Consider the following 25,847-nt stretch of genomic DNA (forward strand, 5'->3'; position numbering starts at 1 on the left):
GGCAAGCTCCTTCTCATACTCTATCTTCCCCCTCTTAATTAAACCCTTTGTCCTCCTCTGCTGAATTCAAAATTTCTCCCAGTCCTCAGGTTTGCTGCTTTTCCTTGGATTTAACACTATCCTTAATTTCCCTTGTTAGCCACGTTGAGCCACCTTCCCCGTTTTCTTTTTACTCCAGACAGGGATGTACAATTGCTGAAGTTCATCCATGTGCTCTTTAAATGTTTGCCATTGCCTATCCACCGTCAACGCTTTAAGGATCATTTGCCAGTCTATTCTAGCCAATTCACGCCTGAAACCATTAAATTTACCTTTCCTTAAGTTCAGGACCCGAGTTTCTGAATTAACTGTGTCACTCTCCATCCTAATAAAGAATTCTATCATGTTATGGTCACTCTTCCTCAAGCGGTCTCGCACAACAAGATTTCTAATTAGTCCTTTCTCATTGCACATCACCCAATCTAGGATGGCCAGCCCTCTAGTTGGTTCCTTAACATATTGGTCTAGAAAACCATCCCTAATACACTCCAGGAAATCCTCCTCCATTGCATTGCTACAGTTTGATTGGCCCAATCAATATGTAGATTAAAGTCACCCATGGTAACTGCTGTACCTTTATTGCATGCATCCCTAATTTCATGTTTGATGCTGTCCCCAACCTTACTATTACTGTTTGGTGGTCTGTACACAACTCCCACCAGCATTTTCTGCCCCTTGGTATTCCGCAGCTCCATCCATACCGATTCCACATCATCCAAGCTAATGTCCTTCCTTACTATTACATTAATTTCCTCTTTAACCAGCAGTGCCACCCCGCCTCCTTTTCCTTTCTGTCTATCCTTCCTAAATGTTGAATACCCCTGGATGTTGAGTTCCCAGCCTTGGTCATCCTGGAGCCATGTCTCCGTGATGCCAATTACATCATACCCATTAACTGCTAGCTGCACTGTTAATTCATCCACCTTATTCCAAATACTCCTCGCATTGAGGCACATAACCTTCAGGATTGTCTTTCTAACACACTTTGCCCCTTTAGAATTTTGCTGTAATGTGGCCCTTTTTGCTTTTTGCCTTAGGTTTCTCTACCCTCCACTTTTACTTTTCTTCTTTCTATCTTTGGCTTCTGCCCCAATTCTACTTCCCTCAGTCTCCCTGCATAGCTTCCCATCCCCCTGCCATATTAGTTTAACACCTCCCCAACAGCACTAGCAAACACTCCCCCTAGGACATTGGTTCCGGTCCTGCCCAGATGCAGACCGTCCAGTTTGTACTGGTCCCACTTCCCCCAGAACTGGTTCCAATGTCCCAGGAATTTGAATCCCTCCCTGCTGCACCACTCCTCAAGCCACATATTCATCTGAGCTATCCTGCGATTCCTACTCTGACTAGCATGTGGCACTGGTAGCAATCCTGAGATTACTACTTTTGAGGTCCTACTTTTTAATTTAGCTACTAGATCCCTAAATTCATTTTGTCGGACCTCATCCCTTTTTTTACCTATATCGTTGGTACCTATATGCACCACGACAACTGGCTGTTCACCCTCCCTTTTCAGAATGCCCTGTATCCGCACCGAGGCAACATACCATCCTGGAGTATCAGCCATCTCGTGTGTCATGTAAGCAGAGGTTTGATCCAGCTTGGCGAATGACTTCCCCGCTGCCAACGTTGCGAACAGGTACTCCGCTTTGGGTCGTGGGTCAGTACCACTGGTCCTGTAACGAGACTCGGTTGATCGTTACTTTGTAGTCTCCACAGATTCTGACCGTGCCATCGCTTTTCAACACTAGAAAAATTGGACTGGCCCACTCTTTGAACTTGACTGGCGATAAAATTCCATCTCGTTGATGTCTGTCCAGTTCGATCTCGACTTTCTCCCGCATCATATATGGAACCGCTTGGGCCTTGTTATGAACGGTCCATGCATCAGGGACTAGATGGATCTGCACTTTTGCACCTGTGAAGTTGCCGATGCCTGGCTCAAATAGCGACGGAAATTTGTTTAGCACTTGAGCGCATGAGGCATCATCCACTGAAGACAGCGGTTTGATGTCGTCCCAGTTCCATCGGATCTTTCCTAGCCAGCTTCTGCCGAACAGCATTGGGCCATCGTCTGCTACAATCCATAGTGATAAATCATGCACAGCTGCATCATACGATACCTTCACTGTCGCACTGTCAATGACTGGTCTGAACTCTTTGGTGTAAGTGCGCAGCTTTGTATGAATCGGGCTTAGTTTTGCCCTTTGTGCCTTGTTGCCCCACAATTTCTCAAAAGCCTTCTGGCTCATAATTGACTGACTCGCCCCCGTGTCCAATTCCATGGAAACTGGAATGTGTTTTAATTGACTTTCAACTTTATCGGATGCCTTTTGGTGGTGAAGGTTTGCACCCCATACACTTCCTTTTCAGCCTCGGGTTGAGTTGCCTCTCTTACTCGTTCAGCGTGATCCATGCCAGATCGGTCATCTTCTGCCAGCTCTGCCACGTGGTGAGTCGCAGCACGTCTGCACATTCTCTGGAGGTGTCCCATTGTTCCGCTGCCTTTGCACATGTAGTGCTTGAATCGACATTGATGGGCTCGATGATTACCCACGCAGCGCCATCATGGTGTTAATGGATTCGCATTCACACCCCACGGCGGACTTTGATTCATCCTAGGTCTGGCCTCTGCAAGCGTGTAGCCCTGCCATGTACAGTTCTGCCAGCTGAAGGCATTATTTTATGCACAGTACTTGCCGGTGAGCTTCGATGCTGAGAAGATATCTGCTTAGTGTTAACGTTCATGGATATGAAAGCCTGGGCTATCGTGATGGCCTAGCTCAGATCTAGGGATCCGGCAGACAGCAGTTTGCGAAGAATGATCTCGTGGCCAATTCCAAGCACAAAAAAGTCCTGCAACATTTCCCCCCAAAACCGGCAAATCCACACGGTCCCGCAAGGAGTCTTAGGTCGGCAACATAGCTCATCACATCCTGGCCCTTGGAGCGATGGTGCATATAAAAGTGATACCTGACCATCAAGGTGCTCTCCTTCGGCTTGAGGTGTTCCTGAACCAGTGTACACAACTCTGCATATGTCTTGTCCATTGGTTTCGTCGGTGCTAGCAGATTTTCGATGAGGCCATATATCGTGGACCCACAAACGGTGAGGCGAATCGCCCTGCACTTGACCTCATTACTGTCCGTATCCAGCTCGTTGGCCATGAAGTACTGGTCAAGACACTCAACGAAGGCTTCCCAATTATCACCCTCAACAAATCTCTCAAGAATACCAATGGCAGTCATAACCGCGTGAAAGTTCGTGATCTGTTAATCGTCGCCAATTGTTATGTTCAGAATAACTCCACAAGACTGTGTGCTGTAAGCTCAAACTGTTGTGATCGTTGTCTCTTTAATCAAACTCCAGAGTGAAGAAGTAGCATGGCAGACAACCTTTTATACTTGCTTGCACGAGGTGTGCAGGTGACCCTTGGGTCTCGAACAGGTGCACCCCCTGGTGGCAAATCTTACACCATTACAAAGTTTACATACATAACAGTCACCATTCTCCGCCTGCTCCACGGCGTCATGCAAGTCGTGATCCTGACCAACAGATCCATTACAGACTCAATCCATATCCGGACCGGGGTCAAGCAGGACTGCGTGATCACGCCAACCCTCTTAATCTTTCTCGCTGCAATGCTCCACCTCCACACTCAACAAGCTCCCCGTGGAACTAAACTACAGAACCAGTGGGAACCTGTTCAACCTGCGCCTTCTCCAGGCCAGATCCAAGACCGTCCCAACCTCTGTCGTGGAACTACAGTACCTGGACGACGTATGCGTCTGTGCACATTCAGAGACTGAACAAGCCATCGTCAACATCTTCACTGAGGCGTACGAAAGCATAGGCCTTACACTAAACATCCGTAAGACAAAGGTCCTCCACCACACAGCCTGACTCCGCCATACAGCACTACCCCCCCAGTCATCAAGATCCATAGGGCGGCCCTGGACATAGTGGACCACTTTCCACCTCGGGAGCCTCTTATCAACAAGGACAGACATCGACGACAAGATTCAACACCGCCTCCAGTGTGCCAGCGCAGCCTTCGGCTTCCTGAGGAAAAGGCTCTCAAATCTGCCACCAAACTCATGGTCTACAGAGCTGTAGTGATACCTGCCCTCCTGTATGGCTCAGAGACATGGACCATATACAATAGACACCTCAAATCGCTGGAGAAATACCACCAACGATGTCTCCGCAAGATCCTGCAAATACCCTGGGAGGACAGATGCACCGACATTCGTGTCCTCGACCAGGCCAACATCCCCAGTATCGAAGCACTGACCGCACTCGATCAGCTCTGCTGGGCAGGCCACATTGTTCGCATGCCTGACACAAGACTCCCAAAGCAAGCGCTCTACTTGGAACTTCCTACACAGCAAGTGAGCCCAAGGTGGGCAGAGGAAATGTTTCAAGGACACCTTCCAAAGCCTCCTTGATAAAATGCAACATCCCCACCGACTCCTGGGAATCCCTGGCCAAAGACTGCCCTAAGTAGAAGAAGTGCATCTGGGAGGGCGCTGAACACCTCGAGTCTCATCGCTGAAAGCATGCACAAACCAAGTGCAGGCAGCGGAAGGAGCGTATGGCAAACCAGTCCCACTCACCCTTTCCTTCAACGACTGTCACAGGTGGGACAGACAGAGACTGTAATTCCTATATTGGACTGTTCAGTCACCTAAGAACTCATTTTTAGAATGGAAGCAAGTCTTCCTTGATTTTGAGGGACTGCCTATGATGATAATTGTTATATAATGCAAACTTGTATTTACTCTGTACAGCTACCAGAGGTCTCATCCCCTGGAGTCCCAAGGGATCCCATAATCCCTTGGGATCACAGGCATTTAAGGAGACCTCACAGGTAGGAGAGGCACACTGGAGACCTGCAATAAAAGACTAAGGTCACACTTTATTTTGAGCTCACAGTGTTCAGTCTGACTCTTTCTCCATACATAACAATAGTGATTTGGGGGCAAATGAATTTCTGGAGTGTAGAGTTTTGTAGTGCACCTCATTTTCATATCATGAATTCCTAATTTCAGGAGCCCCTCATTGAAGGTTCTTCTGAGCATTTACCGGACATTTCATCTGAGTGAGGAAGTTAATTTTTTTTAAAAGCTTGTTTGTACGGGAGTTACATAGTACGCATCCCGGTATTGTCATGATGAAAACCATCATCAGGCCCCATGTTTGGTGGCGTGGCATTGACTCGGACTTAGAGTCATGTGTGCATCAGTGCAGCACTTGCATGCAGTTAAGCAATGCCCCAAAGGAAGCTCCGCTCAGTTTGTGGTCATGGCCATCCAAACCGTGGTCTAGAATCCACATCGACTTTGTGGGCCCCTTCATCGGTAAAATGATTTTTGTGGTGGTGGATGCATACTCCAAATGGACAGATTGTGTGATCATGTAATCCAACACTTCCACTGCCACCATTGAGAATCTGAGAGCCATGTTTGCCACACATGGTTTGCCAGACATCGTTGTTTCACAAGCCTGGAGTTTCAAGAGTTCATGAAATACAATGGCATAAAACACGAGGTCAGCCCCATTCAAACCCGCGTCCAATGGTTAAGCAGAGCAGGCAGTTCAAACCATCAAGCAGAGCCTGAAACGCTAACTCACAGTTCCTTGCAGACACGCCTATCGCGCATACTACTCAGTTACAGGACAAGACCACACATGCTCACTGGGGTCCCGTCTGCGGAACTATTGATGAAGAGAGGCCTCAAAACCAGGCTCTCTCTAGTCCATCCTAACTTTAACGAGATTGTCGAAACCCGACGTCAATGCCAGCAGTGGTATCACGACCGCGTCGCAGTGTCATGCGACATATCTGTAAATGACCCAGTGTATGTACTTAACCATGGTCAAGGGCCCAAGTGGCTCCCGGGCAATGTTACGGATAAGGAGGGTAACCGAATGTATATGGTTAAGCTCAAGAATGGGAAGATGTGCAGAAAACACATTGATCAAATCAAGCTAAGACACATTGATGAACCAGAACAGTTGGAAGAAGACACCGTGAGCTTAGACGACCTATCAACTCACGTCCAGCCATCAGAAGGACCCAGTGTGGTCAACGCCCAGCCCCAAGTCGTGAGAGACTTGGAAAGCACTGGGATTGTACTGAGATGGTCAATCAGGGAGCGAAGGGCTCCGGACCGTCTGAACTTGTAATATGTACTTGTGCCAAGAAGTGGGGGGGAATGATGTAATATATGTACATAAGGTCTGCCCACCAACAGGGGGCAGGCACTACCATCGGAGGTCCTAGGGTCATAGGTACACTCGTGCTGAGCCCGGTATATAACCTAAACTTCACGTTTGTATCTTCATTTCTGGAAGCCATTAAAGACTAACCAGGTTACACCTAGTCACTGGCTCACAGTACGGAGTTCATTATATCATTTCATACACCACACTCTTGTTACAACAGTATTTATGTGGCTGGTCCAGTTGTGTTTCTGGACAATGGTGATGTCCAGGATGTTGATCTTGGGGGATTCGGCGATGGTAATGCTGTTGAATGTCAAGGTGTGGTGGTTAGACTTTCGCTTGTTGGAGATAGTCATTGCCTGGCACTTGAGTGGCGCGAATGTTACTTGCCACTTATCAGCCCAAGCTTGAATGTCGTCTGGGTCTTGTTGCATGCGGCCATGGACTGCTTCATTATCTGAGGAGTTGCGAATGGCACTGAACACTGTGCAGTCATCACCGAACATCCCCAATTCTGACCTTATGATGGAGGGAACATCATTGATGAAGCAGCTGAAGATGGTTGGGCCTGGGATACTGCCCTGAGGAACTCCCGCAGCGAAGCCCTGGAACTGTGATGATTGACCTTCAACCACCACACCCATCTTCCTTTGTGCAAGGTATGACTCCAGCCAGTGGAGAGTTGTCCCTCTCATTCCCATTGACTTCAGTTTTACTAGGGCTCCTTGGTCATGGCAGTTACACTCACCTCACCTCTGGAATTCAGCTCTTTTGTCCATGTTTAGACTAAAGCTGTAATGAGGTCTGGAGCCAAGCGGTCCTGGGGGAACCTGAAGATATTTATATATGTCTCCTACATTGGAGATTTAGGGCTGTTACTGATTGCTATTTCAATGATGCAGGGAATCGTAACACTGTGGGAAAAACAACTAGCAAAATAGTGATAAAATAAATAAATAAATAGTGGCTGTAGAGCAAAATCAATGTGCTTAACTACCTCTTGGGTATTGGCAGCAGAAAAGTATCTTATGTCACTGATTTGATAGAATTGGGTCATTTTAAACTTTGCTATCTTGAGGTAACCTGGCAGAGCAAATCGTCTGTCAGTTGTAAAACACGCTTGGTTTTCACTCCATTGAAATCAGTGGTGTGTTCTGTAAATGATGGGTGACCTGCTCAGGCAAAGTTGACAATTATCTCCACTATGTCTACTCCAAGTCCACTTTTGATTAATCTACATGAAAGAAACATGGGGCTAGAACCTCCACTTTTTTTGCCTGCTTAATGCCCACTTAACGCCCATTTTACCGCTGAAGTGATGTATTACACCCATATATCGCCCATTTTGGTACAAAATGGAAACTGGCGGGCATTTTTCAGAAACTTATCGGCGAGCGTTACTTTCCCCATGTGGTGAACACCGCAAAAAAATATTACCACCCGCCCACTTATTTGGGGCGGAATCAGCAGGATGGGCGAATTCAACAACCATAATATCGGCCAGTGTTACTTTCAGCACGGAATTAACGGCAAGATTCAATATTAACGCCCGGCGACTTTTTTATCGTAACGAGCATATTTACCCAAACTAGCGGCGATGGAGATCGTCCATCGTCAATGTCCCCACTTCGCACATATTTTGCCCACAATATCGCTCACTCAAAAAACTACCCACAAAAAGTGGAATTAACCGAGACGAATCACAGTGTTATGGACGCTATGTTGTCGATCACATGTCGCATCCTTTAAAAGGCTGCTGTGCTTCAACCTCGGCGGAGTTCGGATGTACTCTGCAGGTCACTGGAGTTGATGTAAACATCTCTAAAAACATCTTGACCAAACTGTGACCGATTGGAATTGAAGAGGTGTGTTCGTTGGGACATTCCTTGTTTGTGTGCAATCGGTGGAAAACAGCTACTGTAATGGGGCCTGTCCTTTCTCACCCTTTCTTGGTGACCAAATACATGCAGCAGACTCGACATCACCGAAGGAACCCTGCACTGCATTATGTGCCCAATGAACAAAGTGACAGACAGATGAGGAGGATCAGATGTTACACCCCCGCAAGTCCAAGGAGAAGCATTCTTACCTCGACTTACCCGACACCACCTGCCTTCAGAGACTGCACTTCCACAAATAGGTTATCACTGAGGTATGCCAGTTGATAAGGGCAGATCTGCAGCCTGCCAGCACCATCAGAACTGCACTGTCCGTGAAGGTCAAAGTCACAACGGCACTGTCGTTCTATGCCTTGGGTTCATTATAGGCCATAGCTGATGACACTTGCGGACTTTCTCAGCATGCCACACATCACTGCATTAGACAGGTCACTGAAGACCTGTACGCATGCAGGAGGGACTTGATTAGGAGTAAATGGGTACTTTTCAGAATGGCAGGCAGTGACTAGTGGGGTACCGCAAGGTTCTGTGCTGGGGCCCCAGCTGTTTACACTGTACATTAATGATTTAGATGAGTGGATTAAATGTAGTATCTCCAAATTTGCGGATGACACTAAGTTGGGTGGCAGTGTGAGCTGCGAGGAGGATGCTGTGAGGCTGCAGAATGACTTGGATAGGTTAGGTGAGTGGGCAAATGCATGGCAGATGAAGTATAATGTGGATAAATGTGAGGTTATCCACTTTGGTGGTAAAAACAGAGAGACAGACTATTATCTGAATGGTGACAGATTAGGAAAAGGGGAGGTGCAAAGAGACCTGGGTGTCATGGTACATCAGTCATTGAAGGTTGGCATGCAGGTTCAGCAGGCGGTTAAGAAAGCAAATGGCATGTTGGCCTTCATAGCAAGGGGATTTGAGTACAGGGGCAGGGAGGTGTTGCTACAGTTGTACAGGGCATTGGTGAGGCCACACCTGGAGTATTGTGTACAGTTTTGGTCTCCTAACCTGAGGAAGGACATTCTTGCTATTGAGGGAGTGCAGCGAAGGTTCACCAGACTGATTCCCGGGATGGCGGGACTGATATATCAAGAAAGACTGGATCAACTGGGCTTGTATTCACTGGAGTTCAGAAGAATGAGAGGGGACCTCATAGAAACATTTAAAATTCTGATGGGGTTAGACAGGTTAGATGCAGGAAGAATGTTCCCAATGTTGGGGAAGTCCAGAACCAGAGGTCACAGTCGAAGGATAAGGGGTAAGCCATTTAGGACCGAGATGCGGAGGAACTTCTTCACCCAGAGAGTGGTGAACCTGTGGAATTCTCTACCACAGAAAGTTGTTGAGGCCAATTCACTAAATATATTCAAAAAGGATTTAGATGAGGTCCTTACTACTAGGGGGATCAAGGGGTATGGCGAGAAAGCAGGAATGGGGTACTGAAGTTGAATGTTCAGCCATGAACTCATTGAATGGCGGTGCAGGCTAGAAGGGCCGAATGGCCTACTCCTGCACCTATTTTCTATGTTTCTATGTTTCTATGTTTCCCTACGACCAGGGAGGCACAGATTGAGAGGGCTCTAGGTTTCTCCAGAATTGCAAACTTCCCCAAGGTGCAGGGAGCAATAGACTGTACGCATATCGTGATGCGGGCATTTTTTCAGAATGCTGAGGTTTTCAGGAACTACAAGGGATTCCACTCCCTGAATGTCCAGCTGGTTGTTGACCACCAGCAAATTATACTGGCTGTGAATGCTCAATTTTCGGGCAGCATCCATGATGCTCACATCCTGTGTGAGAGCACTGCATCTGACTTGTTTAACAATGAGCCACAAGGTGCTGGATGCTTGGGGACAAAGGATATGGCCTCGCCATTTGACTGATGACGCCCCTGCATGACACCCACACTGAGACCGAGAGGCGATACAACGAGAGCCACAGAGCAACTCGCAAGATCGTGGAGAAAACCACTGGAGTGCTGAAGCTGTGCTTCAGATGCCTGGATCACTCAGGAGGCGAGCTCCAATACCACCCTGAGCAGGCAGCTCAATTCATGATGGTCTGCTCCATGCTACACAACTTGGCTACCAGGAGGGGACAAGAATTGCCTGATGAGAGAGGAAGAGGAAGAGGAGGACGAGGAGGCGGACGCTGACATCAGGCCAGACAATCAGGCTGACGCTGAAATCATGCCCCCGCCCCCCCCCCCCGTAGACCGCATGAAAGGGCCCATGGTGGCATGATAGCTGCAAGAGCCTTACGTCAGGAGCTCATCAATGATCGCTTTGCCCGAAAGAACGGTCGTGTTATTTACAAGGCTGACACACTGCTGGGTGTGCAGGTCATACATCAATGGTGGGCATGGTGACAGTTAAAGTTTAAGTTGATTGAAGTTAAGTGTGATTATACCCTTTGATGTTAAGGAATCACCAGCGTGGAATCACCAGAAACAAAAGGGGACTACAGTGGGATGAGGGCAGAGTTGGCTAAAGTAGACTGGAAACACAGACTAAACGGTGGCACAATTGAGGAACAGTGGAGGACTTTTAAGGAGCTCTTTCATAGTGCTCAACAAAAATATATTCCAATGAAAAAGAAGGGCGGTAAGAGAAGGGATAACCAGCCGTGGATAACAAAAGAAATTAAGGAGAGTATCAAATTACAAACCAATGCATATAAGGTGGCCAAGGTTAGTGAGAAAATAGAAGATTGGGAAAATTTTAAACGACAGCAAAGAATGACTAAGAAAGCAATAAAGAAAGGAAAGATAGATTATGCGCAAAACATAAAAACGGATAGTAAAAGCTTTTACAGATATATAAAACGGAAAAGAGTGACTAAAGTAAATGTTGGTCCCTTAGAAGATGAGAAGGGGGATTTAATAATGGGAAATGTGGAAATGGCTGAGACCTTAAACAATTATTTTGCTTCGGTCTTCACAGTGGAAGACACAGAAACCATGCCAGAAATTGCTGGTCACAGGAATGTGGGAAGGGAGGACCTGGAGACAATCACTATCACTAGGGGGGTAGTGTTGGACAGGCTAATGGGACTCAAGGTAGACAAGTCCCCTGGTCCTGATGAAATGCATCCCAGGGTATTAAAAGAGATGGCGGAAGTTATAGCAGATGCATTCATTATAATCTACCAAAATTCTCTGGAATCTGGGGAGGTACCAGCGGATTGGAAAGCAGCTAATGTAACGTCTCTGTTTAAAAAAGGGGACAGACAAAAGGCAGGTAACTATAGGCCGGTTAGTTGAACATCTGTAATGGGGAAAATGCTTGAAACTATCATTAAGGAAGAAATAGCGGGACATCTAGATAGGAATAGTGCAATCAAGCAGACGCAGCATGGATTCATGAAGGGGAAATCATGTTTAACTAATTTACTGGAATTCTTTGAGGATATAACGAGCATGGTGGATAGAGGTGTACCGATGGATGTGGTGTATTTAGATTTCCAAAAGGCATTCGATAAGGTGCCACACAAAAGGTTACTGCAGAAGATAAAGGTACGCGGGGTCAGTGGAAATGTATTAGCATGGATAGAGAATTGGCTGGCTAAAAGAAATCAGAGAGTCGAGATAAATGGGTCCTTTTCGGGTTGGAAATCGGTGGTTAGTGGTGTGCCACAGGGATCGGTGCTGGGACCACAACTGTTTACAATATACATAGATGACCTGGAAGAGGGGACAGAGTGTAGTGTAACAAAATTTGCAGATGACACAAAGATTAGTGGGAAAGCGGGTTGTGTAGAGGACACAGAGAGGCTGCAAAGAGATTCAGATAGGTTAAGCGAATGGGCTAAGGTTTGGCAGATGGAATACAATGTCGGAAAGTGTGAGGTCATCCACCTTGGGAAAAAAAACAAAAAAAGGGAATACTATTTGAATGGGGAGAAATTACAACATGCTGTGAGGCAGAGGGACCTGGGGGTCCTTGTGCATGAATCCCAAAAAGTTAGTTTGCAGGTGCAGCAGGTAATCAGGAAGGCAAATGGAATGTTGGCCTTCATTGCGAGAGGGATGGAGTACAAAAGCAGGGAGGTCCTTCTGCAACTGTATAGGGTATTGGTGAGGCCGCACCTGGAGTACTGCGTGCAGTTTTACTTAAGGAAGGATATACTGGCTTTGGAGGGGGTACAGAGACGATTCACTAGGCTGATTCTGGAGATGAGGGGGTTACCTTATGATGATAGATTGAGTAGACTGGGTCTTTACTCGTTGGAGTTCAGAAGGATGAGGGATGATCTTATCGAAACATTTAAAATAATGAAAGGGATTGACAAGATAGAGGCAGAGAGGTTGTTTCCACTGGTCGGGGAGACTAGAACTAGGGGGCACAGCCTCAAAATACGGGGGAGCCAATTTAAAACCGAGTTGAGAAGGAATTTCTTCTCCCAGAGGGTTGTGAATCTGTGGAATGCTCTGCCCAAGGAAGCAGTTGAGGCTAGCTCATTGAATGTATTCAAGTCACAGATCGATAGATTTTTAACCAATAAGGGAATTAAGGGTTATGGGGAGCGGGCGGGTAAGTGGAGCTGAGTCCACGGCCAGATCAGCCATGATCTTTTTGAATGGCAGAGCAGGCTCGAGGGGCTAGATGGCCTACTCCTGTTCCTAATTCTTATGTTCTTGTGTGTAATGGTGCAGCTATGTGAGCCAATGTGCTGCAAGGTTTTGTTAAATAAAAAACATTTAAACTGAACATTAGTCTGAAATCATCAGTATTTCTGTTCAAACCAACCCTTCCCCCCCAACCCCCCACTTCTCCTCCCCACCTCTACCCCTTCCCCTTACCCTCCTGACTCCAAGCCGCCTGGCTGAGGAAGTCCTCAGGCGATGCCTCATTTGGGGCGGCTGACGGCCGAAGCGCTGCTTGGATGGATACGGGAGAGGTCGGTCCCGAGGTGGGAGCGTGCTCCAAGCCATAAGCAAGATGTTGCTGCTGGCTCTCGTGTGGTTGGCAATGGGGATGCGACACCTTGGGGTGCAGTGCCGTGCTCCGGGATCACTGGGAGCCCTCTGCCACCAGTGATCCTTGCTACCAGCTCCAGTATCTCCTCCATCCCTTCCATTTTATATGTTATTTGTTGGACAAAACCTCGGTGCCAACTATGTTCTTGGTGCTTAGTGGGCTTTTTGCTGCTGGTGAATCTCCCTTGTGCCTCCCTCAACAGCCAGACAAGCATTTGATATCGCTCACGGCAACGTCCATTTTCAAAAATGTAAACTAGGTGTTTTGAGAATGGGCGAGAAACGGCGATCTGAAAACCCTATTTTAACGCCCCGTCGGAAATAACGCCCATTTTTGGGCGATAAGCTCAAAAGTGGAGGTTCTAGCCCTTAGAATATATGATGTGTTGCACAATTATCTTAAAATTGCAGCTCCATTCTGACGCACAAATTGCAGTTGTGACAAATGAAGAACTGTGAATGTTGCAGCTTTCCCAGCAATGGAAATGTTTTAAAAATATGTTTAAAAATGTTTTTTCTTTACATTGTATGAGTAAATTTAGTTTGCCCTACTGATCTTATGTAAATATCCACACCCTGAAAACTTAGCACTACAGTTATCAATCCTTACTTTATTTTTACTGGTGAGTAAGGAATCCTAAACACTGATGTGAGCTATGATTTTTAAGCTAAAAGATGAATGAGAATGAATTAGCTAGTCAATATTTGGCTCATTTGATAGCACTATCGTTTCTGAGTTCGAAGGTTGTGCATTCAAGTCTCACAAATTGAGCTCATAACCAAAAATCACACAACAGTTCTTCATTGTACTTCATTGCCAAAGGAATTATCTGTGGATGAGAAGTTTAAACATAGGCCTGAATTTTAATGGGGAGGCGGGTTGGGGGCGGGGGCTCCTGGAATCCCTGAAGAACGGGTTCCCCACAGGCCCTGCCGATTGAGAGGTTGGCTGGCTGCCGACGGGTAGGCCTGCGGTACTAGATGGTAGAGAGGAGGGAGGGAAGGATCATGTGGGGGATGGGGGGGGAGGGGGTGGCTGGAGGAGTACAGGGTGGGGCGGAGGAGCAGGGGGGATACCAGGTGAGCGTCGGAGAAATGAGCTGGAGACAGGTGAGCATTGGAGGGCCGGAGAAGCGGGGGCGTGGGCCAGATGAGTGTCAGAGGGCCGGAGAAAAGGGGGTGGGCAGGGGCGCATGGACTAGATGAGCATCAGAGGGCCAAGGGAAAGGGCGGAGGCCCGGGTGAGCATCGATGAACTGGAGGAGTGAGGTGGGAGAGGGAGTGGGTGGTCCGGGTGAGCATTGGAGGTGTGGGGTGGGGGGAGGGGAGGTGAGCATTGGTGGGCTGGGAGCAGCAGGTCGGGGGCCAGGAGCAGCGTGGGGGTGGGTATTTGGCGCCAGGAGGCCTCATGGGGGGGGAGGGGATCAGATGCCTCATGGCGGGGGCGGGGTCTCCGGTCGCGGGGGTGGCTTAGGCAGGGATGCTGGATTGAGCAGGTAAGTATAAAGGCAATTACCTGCTGGAACCAGCAGTTCTCACTAGGCCTGCAAAACCTGTCCAGCCAGAGTTAAATTTAAAATAGAGGTTAAATCTGAGGCACAGCAGCCTCATTACAATAATTAAATGGACAACCTGCCTAATTGGAGCAGGTTGACTGCCCACCTCTGTCCCACCTCCGCTAAAACCAGAAGTGGGCAAGTTGGAGGTGGATTCTGGTTGGGATACAGACTTTAATTTCCCACCTGACCCAAACCCACCTGTTTGTTTGGGTTAAAATTCTCCCCAGATACCCAGTCTGTCTATTGTGGTGGGCCAACTGGACCATTAGAGAAAGAGAAAGGAGTTCTGCCGTGTCTTGGCCAAAATGTCTGCTTCAACCAACACTATCAAAAGCTAACTAACTTGTTATTCTCTTTGTAGGTTCTTTTTTGATAGAAACTGTATTTTAACCACCAATTTATATGTTGATCATTTTTAAAAATGTACTTTTTATTAATGGGATAGAGCAGACTAATCCAGATTATTGGGACTTGTGCATTTTGGATCAGACAACATTTTGAATACAAGTGTATTGTTCATCTCAGCTTAATTGTAACAATTATGTATTTAAATCCAAATGTAACATATATGCATTTGGCATCTACATTATTCATTCCAGGGATGTACATTTCTTTGTGCATTTGGTCTTCCTGGTGACAAAGGAGAAGATGAATGTGCAAATGCTTTACAATGTTCACACAATGTTCATGAATTCTGTAAAAAACTTCGATATATCGGGTAAGCATTTAAAATTGTTTAGTTGTATCAGAAAGATCATAAAAAATTTATTCATTTAGAACTTTTAAGGTAATACTCAAAATATTACCTATTATATTTTCCCGTACTTTCAGTGTAGCGTCTATTGGCGTTGCAAGCGGTCCTCTATTCTGTGGAGTAGTCGGGCATCCTCTACGCCATGAATATACAGGTAAACAGAAAAGTCATTTAGAAAATTGTATTAACTAAACCATGTTGGTAGGTTTTGTGTTTAATTTTCTGTTTTAAGTAACATAATGCCAATTTTAAATGTAAAACAAATTAGTGAAGAATTCACAGTTTTTTATGGTTAACTGGGTCTCTTCATTGTGGGATAAAAGGAAAAACGGCAGATGCTGGAAATTAGAAATAAAAGCAGAAGATACTGGGAAAACACAGCAACTTGCTCAGCTTTAAATTGGCGATGACCTAAAACATTCTTGCTACTAGAAATGTACTTGATTGAAACATGAATTTTGTAAGAAAAAGCTGAATTTAGATTAGTACCTCACTTTTAAATCATTATATGATTTATGTTTATATCTAAATATAAAAGCAGCTGATATAGAACACTAATAATGAAAAGGATGCTTAAAGATTTTACTGAGGTTTCTTTGGACTAGAAATTGCGTAGCTCCCAGTTTGGGGCGATAACTTTTGCAGGAGCACAAAAGTATCGGCAGGCACTACACAAATAATTCCGACAAGAACTTCTGGTTCAGCGTTCCAAAATCAAGTGCAACCACTTTGTTTAGAGCACAAACGGGGCGCGGGATGGCAAGAGGTGCGATAGTAGCAGACGCTGCACAATGTTCCGTGCAGTGCTGCCGGTTCCATAAAGGGAAGGGCCAATGCTGCGGTCAGTGAAGCCTAAGGCTGGGAATGGTCGTCGACAGCACCCACCATACGGCAGAGCAGCCCCAAGCACTCCAGGAGAGAGCAGGCCTGAAAAAAAATCCAAAAACAACACACTGGGATGATAATAAAATTTTTGGCCTACCTGACCACCACTACCTTTAATTAATGCTCCCCAAGCGAATAATCGAGGTGACAACGCCTCTTGCAACTGCCGTTGTTGGTGGCTGGTGTTGCTGCAGGTGGCGGCAGCGAATTTTACATCTGGGACGATAACGGGGCACTGTGCCCCGTATATTGTCATGATCTCCGGGACGCAGGAGATCGAGGCGGTAAGTTTTAATACCAGCGTTTCTCCACCATGCAAGTTCGCGAGTGTCGGTAATTTTGCCGCGTCCGGTCAGCAAGCTGTTAGCGCTTCTGGGGGGCAATAACGGGGTGCTAACAGGAGGCACAAAGGAGTCCAATTTCTCCCTATTTATATGATTCTCGGTATTCAGTGTGCGGCATTACTTAAAAATGGTCTGGGTTTTGTGTGAGAAATTTCTTTGTTCAGTTGTTGTATGCCAATTAAATATTGTTTGTCTCACACTGAGTGAACTAGCTTTGTTCTAATTGAAGCTGTTTCTTGCATGCTTCCTGACATGATGGGACAGAAATGGGGGACAATTTTAATTTGCCGGTCAGTGTTAATGGGGTGGTAACTGTTGTGTATCTGTAAAGCATGCACTCCCATGTTCCGCCACCAGGGAGCGCATCCCCTGAAGTCCCAAGGGATCCAAGCATCCCTTGGGAGCACTGTATATAAACCGGCCCCTAAGACCTGTTCCTCACTCTGGAGTGTCTTAATAAAGACTGAGGTCACTGTTACTTTATCCTCCCTGTGTGCAGTCTCCTCTGTTAGGAACACAATAACTGGTGATGAGTATACGAATCCAATGCAAAGATGCAGCAAACTGTGGGCATCCTGGAGAAGTTCTCAGAGGGTGAGGACTGGGAAGCCTATGTCGAACGGCTTGACCAGTACTTTGTAGCCAACGAGCTGGACGGAGAAGGAAGCGCTGCAAAAAGGAGAGCGGTCCTCCTCACAGTCTGCGGGGCACAGACCTACAGCCTCATGAAGAATCTTCTGCCTCCAGTGAAACCCATAGATAAGTCTTATGAGGAGCTTAGTACACTGGCTCAGGAGCATCTTAACCCGAGGGAGAGCGTGCTGATGGAGAGGTATCGGTTCTACACGTGCCAGTGATCTGAAGGTCAGGAAGTGGCGAGCTACGTCGCGAGCTCAGGCAACTTGCGGGACAATGTGAGTTTGATGGCTACCTGGAGAAAATGTTCAGAGACTTTTTTGTACAGGGCATTTGCCACGAGACCATCCTACGAAAACTTTTGACAGTAGAGACATCGACCCGAGTAAGGCCATTGCGATAGCACAGGCGTTTATATCCACCAGTGACAACACCAAACAAATATCTCAGCATACAAGTGCTAGCAATGTTTGTAAATTAACTGGAATTGTGTTTGCGAGCAGAAATGTACAGGGCAGAAACCACGAGTCTGCAACTGCCAGCAGGCCTCAGCTGACCCAGATGACTCAAAGTCCGCAACAAAGGATGAATGCAAGACAATTCAGACCTTGTTGGCATTGTGGAGGCTTCCATTCAGCCTAAACATGCCGCTTCAAAGGATATGTTTGCAAGAGCTGTGGAACAATGGGGCACCTCCAACGAGCTTGCAGACAAGCTGCAAGCTCTGCAAAACCTGCTAACCACCACGTGGCAGACGAAGATAGGCCCGTGGTGGATCAAAGCAATTTTGAGCCTCAGAGAGAGGAGGCAGATGCTGAAGTACATGGGGTGCACACATTTTCGTTGAAATGTCCACCTATAATGCTAAATGTAAAATTGAATGGCTTACCCGTAGCCATGCAACTGGACACTGGCGCTAGCCAATCCATCATGAGTAAAAAGATGTTTGAGACTGTGGTGTAACAAGGCACTCAGACCAACCCTGAGCCCCATACACACGAAACTGAGAACGTACACCAAAGAGCTTATCACTGTCCTGGGCAGCGCCATGGTCAAGGTCACCTACGAGGGCACGGTGCATGAACTGCCACTCTGGATTGTCCCGGGCGATGGCCCCACACTGCTTGGAAGGAGCTGGCTGGGCAAAATCCGCTGGAATTGGGATGACATCCGAGCGCTATCACATATCGATGAGGCCTCATGTACCCAGGTTCTTAACAAATTTCCTTCCCTTTTTGATGCAGGCATTGGAAACTTTTCCAGGGCGAAGGTGTGGATCGACTTGGTCCGAGAGGCACGACCCATTCACCACAAGGCGCGAGCGGTACCTCACATGATGAGCGAGAGAGTGGAAATTGAGATGGACAGGCTGCAACGTGAGGGCATCATCTCCCCAGTGGAATTCAGCGAGTGGGCCAGCCTGATTGTTCCAGTACTCAAAAGTGATGTCACGGTCAGGATTTGCGGCGATTATAAAGTAACTATTAATCGTTTCTCGCTACAGGACCAATACCCACTACCTAAGGCAGACGACCTATTTGCGACGCTGGCAGGAGGCAAGACGTTCACCAAGCTCGACCTGACTTCGGCCGACATGACACAGGAGCTGGGCCTCACCTGCATCAACACACACAAGGGACTGTTCATCTGTCCGTTTGGAATTTGGTCGGCTGCAGCGATCTTCCAGAGAAACATGGAGGGCCTACTCAAATCGGTACCACGCACAGTGGTTTTTCAGGACGACATATTGGTCATGGGTTGGGACACCGTCGAGCATCTACAAAACCTGGAGGAGGTCCTCCAGCGACTGGATCGTGTAGGGCTGCAGCTGAAGAGGTCGAAATGCGTCTTCATGGAACAGAAGTGGAGTTTTAAAAAGATCGCGGCGGACGGCATTCGGCCCACAGATGCCAAGACAGAGGCTATCAGAACGCGCCCAGGCCACAGAACATCACGTAGCTGCGATCGTTCCTGGGACTCCTCAACTATTTTGGTAACTTCCGACCGGGTTAAGCACCCTCTTAGAGCCCCGACACGTGTTATTGCGTAAAGGTGAGAACTGGGTATGGGGAAAAAAAACAAGTAATTGCTTTTGAGAAAGCCAGAAACATTTTATGCTCCAACAAGTTGCTTGTATTGTATAACCCGTGTTAGAGATTTGTGCTAGCATGTGATGCGTCGTCGTACGGAGGCGAGTGTGTATTACAACAAGCTAACGTTGCGGGGAAGTTGCAACCTGTCGCCTATGCCTCCAGGACCTTGTCTAACGCCGAGAGGGCCTATAGCATGATTGAGAACGAGGCATTAGCGTGTGTGTTGGGGGTAAAGATAATGCATCAGTACCTGTTTGGCCTCAAATTTGAGCTGGAAACCGATCACAAGCCCCTCACATCCCTGTTCGCTGAAAACAAGGGGATAATACTAATGCCTCAGCCTGCATACAAAGGTGGGCACTCGCGCTATCAGCGTATAACTATACCATCCGCCACAGGGCAGGCACAGAAAACTGTGCGGATGCTCTCAGTCGGCTACCATTGCCCAGCACGGGGGTGGAAATGGCGCAGCCTGCAAACTTGTTGATGGTGGCGCAGCCCGCAGACTTGTTGATGGTCATGGAAGCGTTTGAAAATGATAAATCACCTGTCACGGCCTGTCAGATTAGGACTTGTACCAGCCAAGATCCTCTGCTGTCCCAAGTAAAAAACTGTGTACTGCATGGGAGCTGGGCCAGCATCCCGCTTGAAATGAAAGAGCTAATCAAGCTGTTGCAGCGGCGAAAGGACGAGCTGTCCATTCAGGCAGACTGCGTGTTGTGGGGTAACCGCCTAGTGCTACCCAAAAAGGGCAGGGAGACGTTCATCTTGGATCTCCACAGCACATACCCGGGTATAGTAATGATGAAAGCGATAGCCAGATCCCATGTGTGGAGGCCCGGTATTGACTCTGACTGAGAGTCCTGTGTACGACAATGCAGCGTGTGTGCTCAGTTGAGCAACGTGCCCAGAGAGGCACCACTAAGTTTGTGGTCCTGGCCCTCCAGACCATGGTCGAGGATCCATGTCAACAATGTGGCCCGTTTCTCAGTAAAATATTCCTGGTGGGATTGGATGCTTTTTCAAAATAGATTGAATGTGAAATAACACCGGGAAGCACCGCCACTGCCACCATTGAAAGCCTAAGGGCGATGTTTGCCACCCACGGCCTGCCTGACATACTGGTCAGTGACAACGGGCCATGTTTCACCAGTGCCGAATTTAAAGAATTCATGACCCACAATGGGATCAAACATGTCACCTCAGCTCCGTTTAAACCAGCCTCCAATGGGCAGGCAGAGCAGGCAGTACAAACAATCAAACAGAGGCTCAAATGAGTCACAGAAGGCTCACTCCAAACCCGCCTGTCCCGAGTACTGCTCCGCTACCGCATGAGACCCCACTCGCTCACAGGGGTGCCCCCGGCTGAGCTACTCATGAAAAGGACACTTAAAACCAGAATCTCGCTGGTTCACCCCAACCTGCATGATCAGGTAGAGAGCAGGCAGCAGCAACAAAATGTAGACGATGTTTGCACCACTGTGTCATGGGAAATTGATCTGAATGACCCTGTGTATGTGCTAAACTATGGACATGGTCGCGGGCACGGTGATAGCTAAAGAAGGGAGTAGGGTGTTTGTAGTCAAACTAGACAATGGAAAAATTTGCAGAAAACACCTGGACCAAATGAGGCTGCGGTTCACAGACTGCCCTGAACAACCCACAGCAGACACCACCTTTTTCAAGCCCATAACACACACCCAAAGGATCAACGACACCACCCCGGACCCGGAAATTGAACCCATCACGCCCAACAGCCAAGCCCAGGCCAGGCTCACCCAGCAGCCCTACAGGGCCAATAACACGCCACCCCAGCGAGGGCACAGCCAACACACAAGAACAGACATTTATACCGAGGCGGCCCACCAGGGAAAGAAAGGCTCCCGACTGCCCCACCTTGTAAATAGTTTTTACTTTGACATTGGGGGAGAGTGATGTTGTGTATCTGTAAAGCATGCACTCCCATGTTCCGCCACCAGGGGGCGCATCCCCTGAAGTCCCAAGAGATTCCAGCATCCCTTGGGAGCACTGTATATAAGTCGGTTCCTAAGGCCTGTTCCTCACTCTGGAGTGTCTTAATAAAGACTGAGGTTACTGGTACTTTAACCTCCCTGTGTGCAGTCTCATCTGTGTTAGGAACACAATAACTGGAGTGCATGCTTTACAGATACACAACATCAACGGCCTCATAATGGGGTCAGTAGACTTAACTTTCCACTACGCTTTGCCTTTGACACTTTTACAGGGGACTAACACTGGGCAGCCGAAGTTTCTGCTTATTTCATGCAGTAGGCCTCTCTTAATCTGCAAATCAGAGTCTTATGATGTACATTGTCATTTATAGATCGAAGAGTGCGCTGTGCGCTCTCCAACTAATTTCATTGGCGGTACGGTTGAATAGGCCCTGAAAGGATAGTTTTTAAAATTATTGTTGTGGGACCAGGAAAAGCAGGAGTGCTCCTCCAATCCTCTCGAAATATAATCTGGGCCACAACCACCCCAATCTCCTCGCCGCTCCCCACGCGATTGTGACACTTTATGAGACTCACCTTGCTGCCATCCTTGCAATCCAGCCGGGCCTGAATCTCTTGAGCTGCATTTGGATGACCATTTGGTGCAGGCAGCTCACTGCTGATATTTAACTGAGATCCGGCCCTCAAAATGGCTCCTGTCTGTTCACTACTGGAATGGGTGGTTTTCCAGACAGCTGCTCAAAAGATTAAAATCAACTCCATGAGACATAACTTTCAAATAAAGCAATTTGTAAAATGGGCGATATTGGATTGGCTGCCTATTATACAACCTGTAGTGTCCTTACACCTTACTATAGAATCACACGAGGCATGTACTGCAGACAAGGCATGACTTGAACCTTTATTCCCAGGACCAAGAAGTGCTGACCCTGCGTGGGACCTCCCTTTATATACCTGGATGACCAGGTGAGGAGTGTCTCCCACAAGTTCACCCCCTGTGGTCAAGTTGTGCATTACTCAGGTGTATACAGTGTACAGTGCTGTTACATAAAGGTTACAGTTATGTGAAAGTTTCAAACATGACATCACCTCCCCCTAACGTCTTTGGGTCAAAGATTGAGTCCTTTAGGCGGTTGATGCTCTCTCGTGGAGCGCCGCAGTTGGCATGCGTCTCTGTCGCCTGAGGTGATTCCGGCCTGTCCGGGCTGGCCGCAGGGGCTGTGCATGCTGGTGAATGTCCTTGTTGCTCATTCACTGGCAGTGGTGTGGGTGACATCTCATGATCTTCCTCAGGTTCCTCAGTGTCCATGCTGAACCTTTTCTTTACTTGGGCCAGATGTTTGCAGCATATCTGCCCATTGTTAAGTCTGACCACTATGACCCTATTCCCTTCTTTGCCAATTACAGTACCCTCAAGGCATTTGGGTCCCAAAGCATGATTGAGAACAAATACAGGGTCATCAATTTCTATGCATCTCCCCACTGAGTTGCGATCATGGCACTCGATTTGAGACTGGCGCTTGCCCTCAACAATGTCTGACAGGTCTGGGTGAATGAGGGACAGCCGCGTTTTAAGCGTGCATTTCATGAATAGTTCCACGGGCGGGACTCCCGTGAGCGAATGCGGGCGGGACATATCGGCCAGCAGGAGGCGTGATAGGCGGTACTGAAGGGAGGGTCCTTGAATCCGGAGCATGCCCTATTTTATGATTTGAATCGCACGTTCCAGCTGGCCATTGGAAGCCGGCTTGAACGGTGCTGTCCTGACGTGTTTGATACCATTACCCGACATAAACTCCTGGAATTCATAGCTAGTGAAACACGGGTCATTATCGTTAACCAGGATGTCTGGCAAGTCGTGGGTCGCAAAGACCGTACGCAGACTTTCCACGATGGTGGATGTCGTGCACGAATTCAGTATGATGCACTCAATCCATTTCGAGTATGCATCAACTACATGACCATGGCCTGGTGGGCCAGGGCCACGGGCTGAGTGGGGCCTCTCTGGTGGCATTTCCCAGCTGAGAACACGTCATGCACCTGCGAACCCAGTGTTCCAGGTCTGAGTCAATTCCCGGCCACCATACATGTGACCAGGCAATGGCCTTCATTAACAGGATGCCTGGGTGCTCGCTGTGGAGTTCCCTGATGAATGCTTCCCTTCCTTTCTGGGGCATGACTACCCGGCTGCCCCTTAGCATGCAGTCAGCTTGGACGGAGAGCTCGTCCATCCTTGTGTGAAACAGCCTGACCTCCTCGGGACACGCTCCGTGTGCTGGCGCCCAATCCCCAGTCAGGACATATTTCTTTATCAGGGATAGGAGGGTATCTCTGTTGGTCCAGATTTTGATCTGGCGGGCTGTGATGGGGGAGCCTGCGGTGTCGAAAGCCTCAACGGCCATGACCATCTCTGTGCTTTGTTCCGATGCCCCCTCGGTGGTCGCCAGTGGGAGCCTGCTGAGCGTGTCAGCGCAATTTTCGGTGCCTAGCCGGTGCCGTATGGTGTAGTCATACGCAGCTAGCGTGAGGGCCCACCGCTGTATGCGAGCTGACGCATTGGCATTGACAGCCTTGCTGTCGGACAACAGGGATGTTAACGGTTTGTGGTCCGTTTCTAACTCGAACCTTCTGCCGAAAAGGTACTGGTGCATCTTTTTCACCTCGTAGACACATGCGAGTGCTTCCTTTTCAACCATCCCATATCCCCGGTCTGCCTGGGAGAGGGACCTGAAGGCATAAGCCACAGGTTGGAGTTGGCCATCATCATTACTCTGCTGCAACACGCACCCAACCCGATAGGATGATGCATCACACGTTAAAACCAGTTTCTTACAGGGGTTGTACAAGGTCAACAGCTTGTTAGAACAAAGCAGATTCCGCACCCGATTGAAAGCCCGTTCTTGACAGTCCCCCCAAAACCATTCACAACCCTTACGCAGGAGCACGTGCAGCGGCTCCAACAATGTGCTTAAGTTCGGCAATAAGTTCCCTAAGTAGTTCAATAGTTCCAGAAATGACCGCAACTCCGATGTGTCTCATTTACAATGTTAACTCCCTGGTCCATCGCCACGTTGGAACCAGGTCTCCTCTTCCCCTGCCATGAAGGTCTGAGCTATCAGCGTTGCCCTTTTCAAAGTCAAGTCCTTGGTCTCAATAAACTTCTTGAAAATCCCGGCACGACCATTGCCCTCAATGAAGAAATCCCTTAACATCTCCCCCCTGCAGGCGTCTGTGAACTTAGAGGCTGGCCAAACGCCGAAGGTCCACAACAAAGTCCGATATGCTTTGTCCCTACCGGCTCTGGTGTATATAGAACCGGTGCCGGGCCATGTGTAGATTGCTCACCGGTTTGAGGTGCTCACCGATCAGAGTGCTGAGCTCTTCAAAGGACTTGTCCGCCGGCTTTTCGGGTGCGAGCAGGTCTTTCATCAGCACACACATCTTGGATCCACAGTTGGTCAGTAGATGTGCCCTCCGTTTGCCAGCCGCTTCCTCTCCCAGCCAGTCCTTTGTGACAAAGCTCTGCTGGAGCCTCTCAACGAAATCATCCCAGTCCTCACCAACACAGTACCGTTCCTCTGTGCTACCGGTGGCCATCCTCGTGGGTCGTTGATTCCCATTTCTCATCGCCAAATGTAGTGTCCTTACACCTTACAGTAGAATCACATGAGGCATGTACTGCAGACAAGGTCACCACGTGACCTGAACCTTTATTCCCAGGACCAAGAAGTGCTGACCCTGCGTGGAACCTCCCTTTATATACCTGGATGACCAGGTGAGGTGTGTCTCCCACAAGTTCACCCACTGTGGTCAAGGTGTGCATTACTCGGGTGTATACAGTGTACAGTGTTGTTACATAAAGGTTACAGTTATGTGAAGGTTACACACATGGCACAACCCACCCAATTTTCCTTTGTAATCCGAAATTGAAAGCTCTGGCACGGGTATAAAGCAGGTATCGGATTATAACAATCTAATACTTCAATGCCATAGATGAGGGGGCCGTAATTGCCCACTGCTGAAACGAGGTGCATCTACAGATTTCGATGTGTTCTGGCCACCACATGCATTGACCATCGAAATTCAACACTTCGGGCATTTCTTTGGAGCGGGGTGGAAGTGGCTTCATCAAGGGGGCGGAGTGTCCATCACTACCGGGGTGAAAGTGGCGGTGGGGCAGAGTAGCTGAGGCAGTCAGTCATCGGCGCCGTGCTGATGACGTCATCACTCTGGCGCGTCACAACGTCTCTCCCCTTCAGTTAAAGGAGAGGGCTGCTGCGAACTCTGCAGCCACTTTAGTGACAAACACCGGGCTACCAGGAAGGGTTTCGGCCAGGTCAGTGGCGTGGCACCCAAGAAGGGGTGCCAGGCTGCCTGTTGGCGGCTTGGCTGAACCCGCAGCCATAATTGTTGGACCAACCTGGCAGTCGGCCGATAAAAAAAATAACATGACGGCCGAGGCA

The 25,847-nt window shown here is 48.1% G+C and overlaps 1 protein-coding gene across 1 annotated transcript in view; it reads left to right on the forward strand.

Moving 5' to 3' along the window:
- LOC139254114 (adenylate cyclase type 10-like) overlaps positions 1 to 25,847 on the forward strand; it is a 238,749-nt gene that overhangs the window by 73,970 nt on the left and 138,932 nt on the right. The window contains exons 9-10 of the mRNA XM_070873646.1: positions 15,299 to 15,417; positions 15,531 to 15,607. Of these exons, the coding sequence (XP_070729747.1) occupies positions 15,299 to 15,417; positions 15,531 to 15,607 (196 nt within the window). The remainder of the gene's footprint in view (positions 1 to 15,298; positions 15,418 to 15,530; positions 15,608 to 25,847) is intronic.

Source organism: Pristiophorus japonicus, chromosome 3 (assembly GCF_044704955.1).
Source record: "Pristiophorus japonicus isolate sPriJap1 chromosome 3, sPriJap1.hap1, whole genome shotgun sequence".
Taxonomy (NCBI): Eukaryota; Metazoa; Chordata; class Chondrichthyes; family Pristiophoridae; genus Pristiophorus; species Pristiophorus japonicus.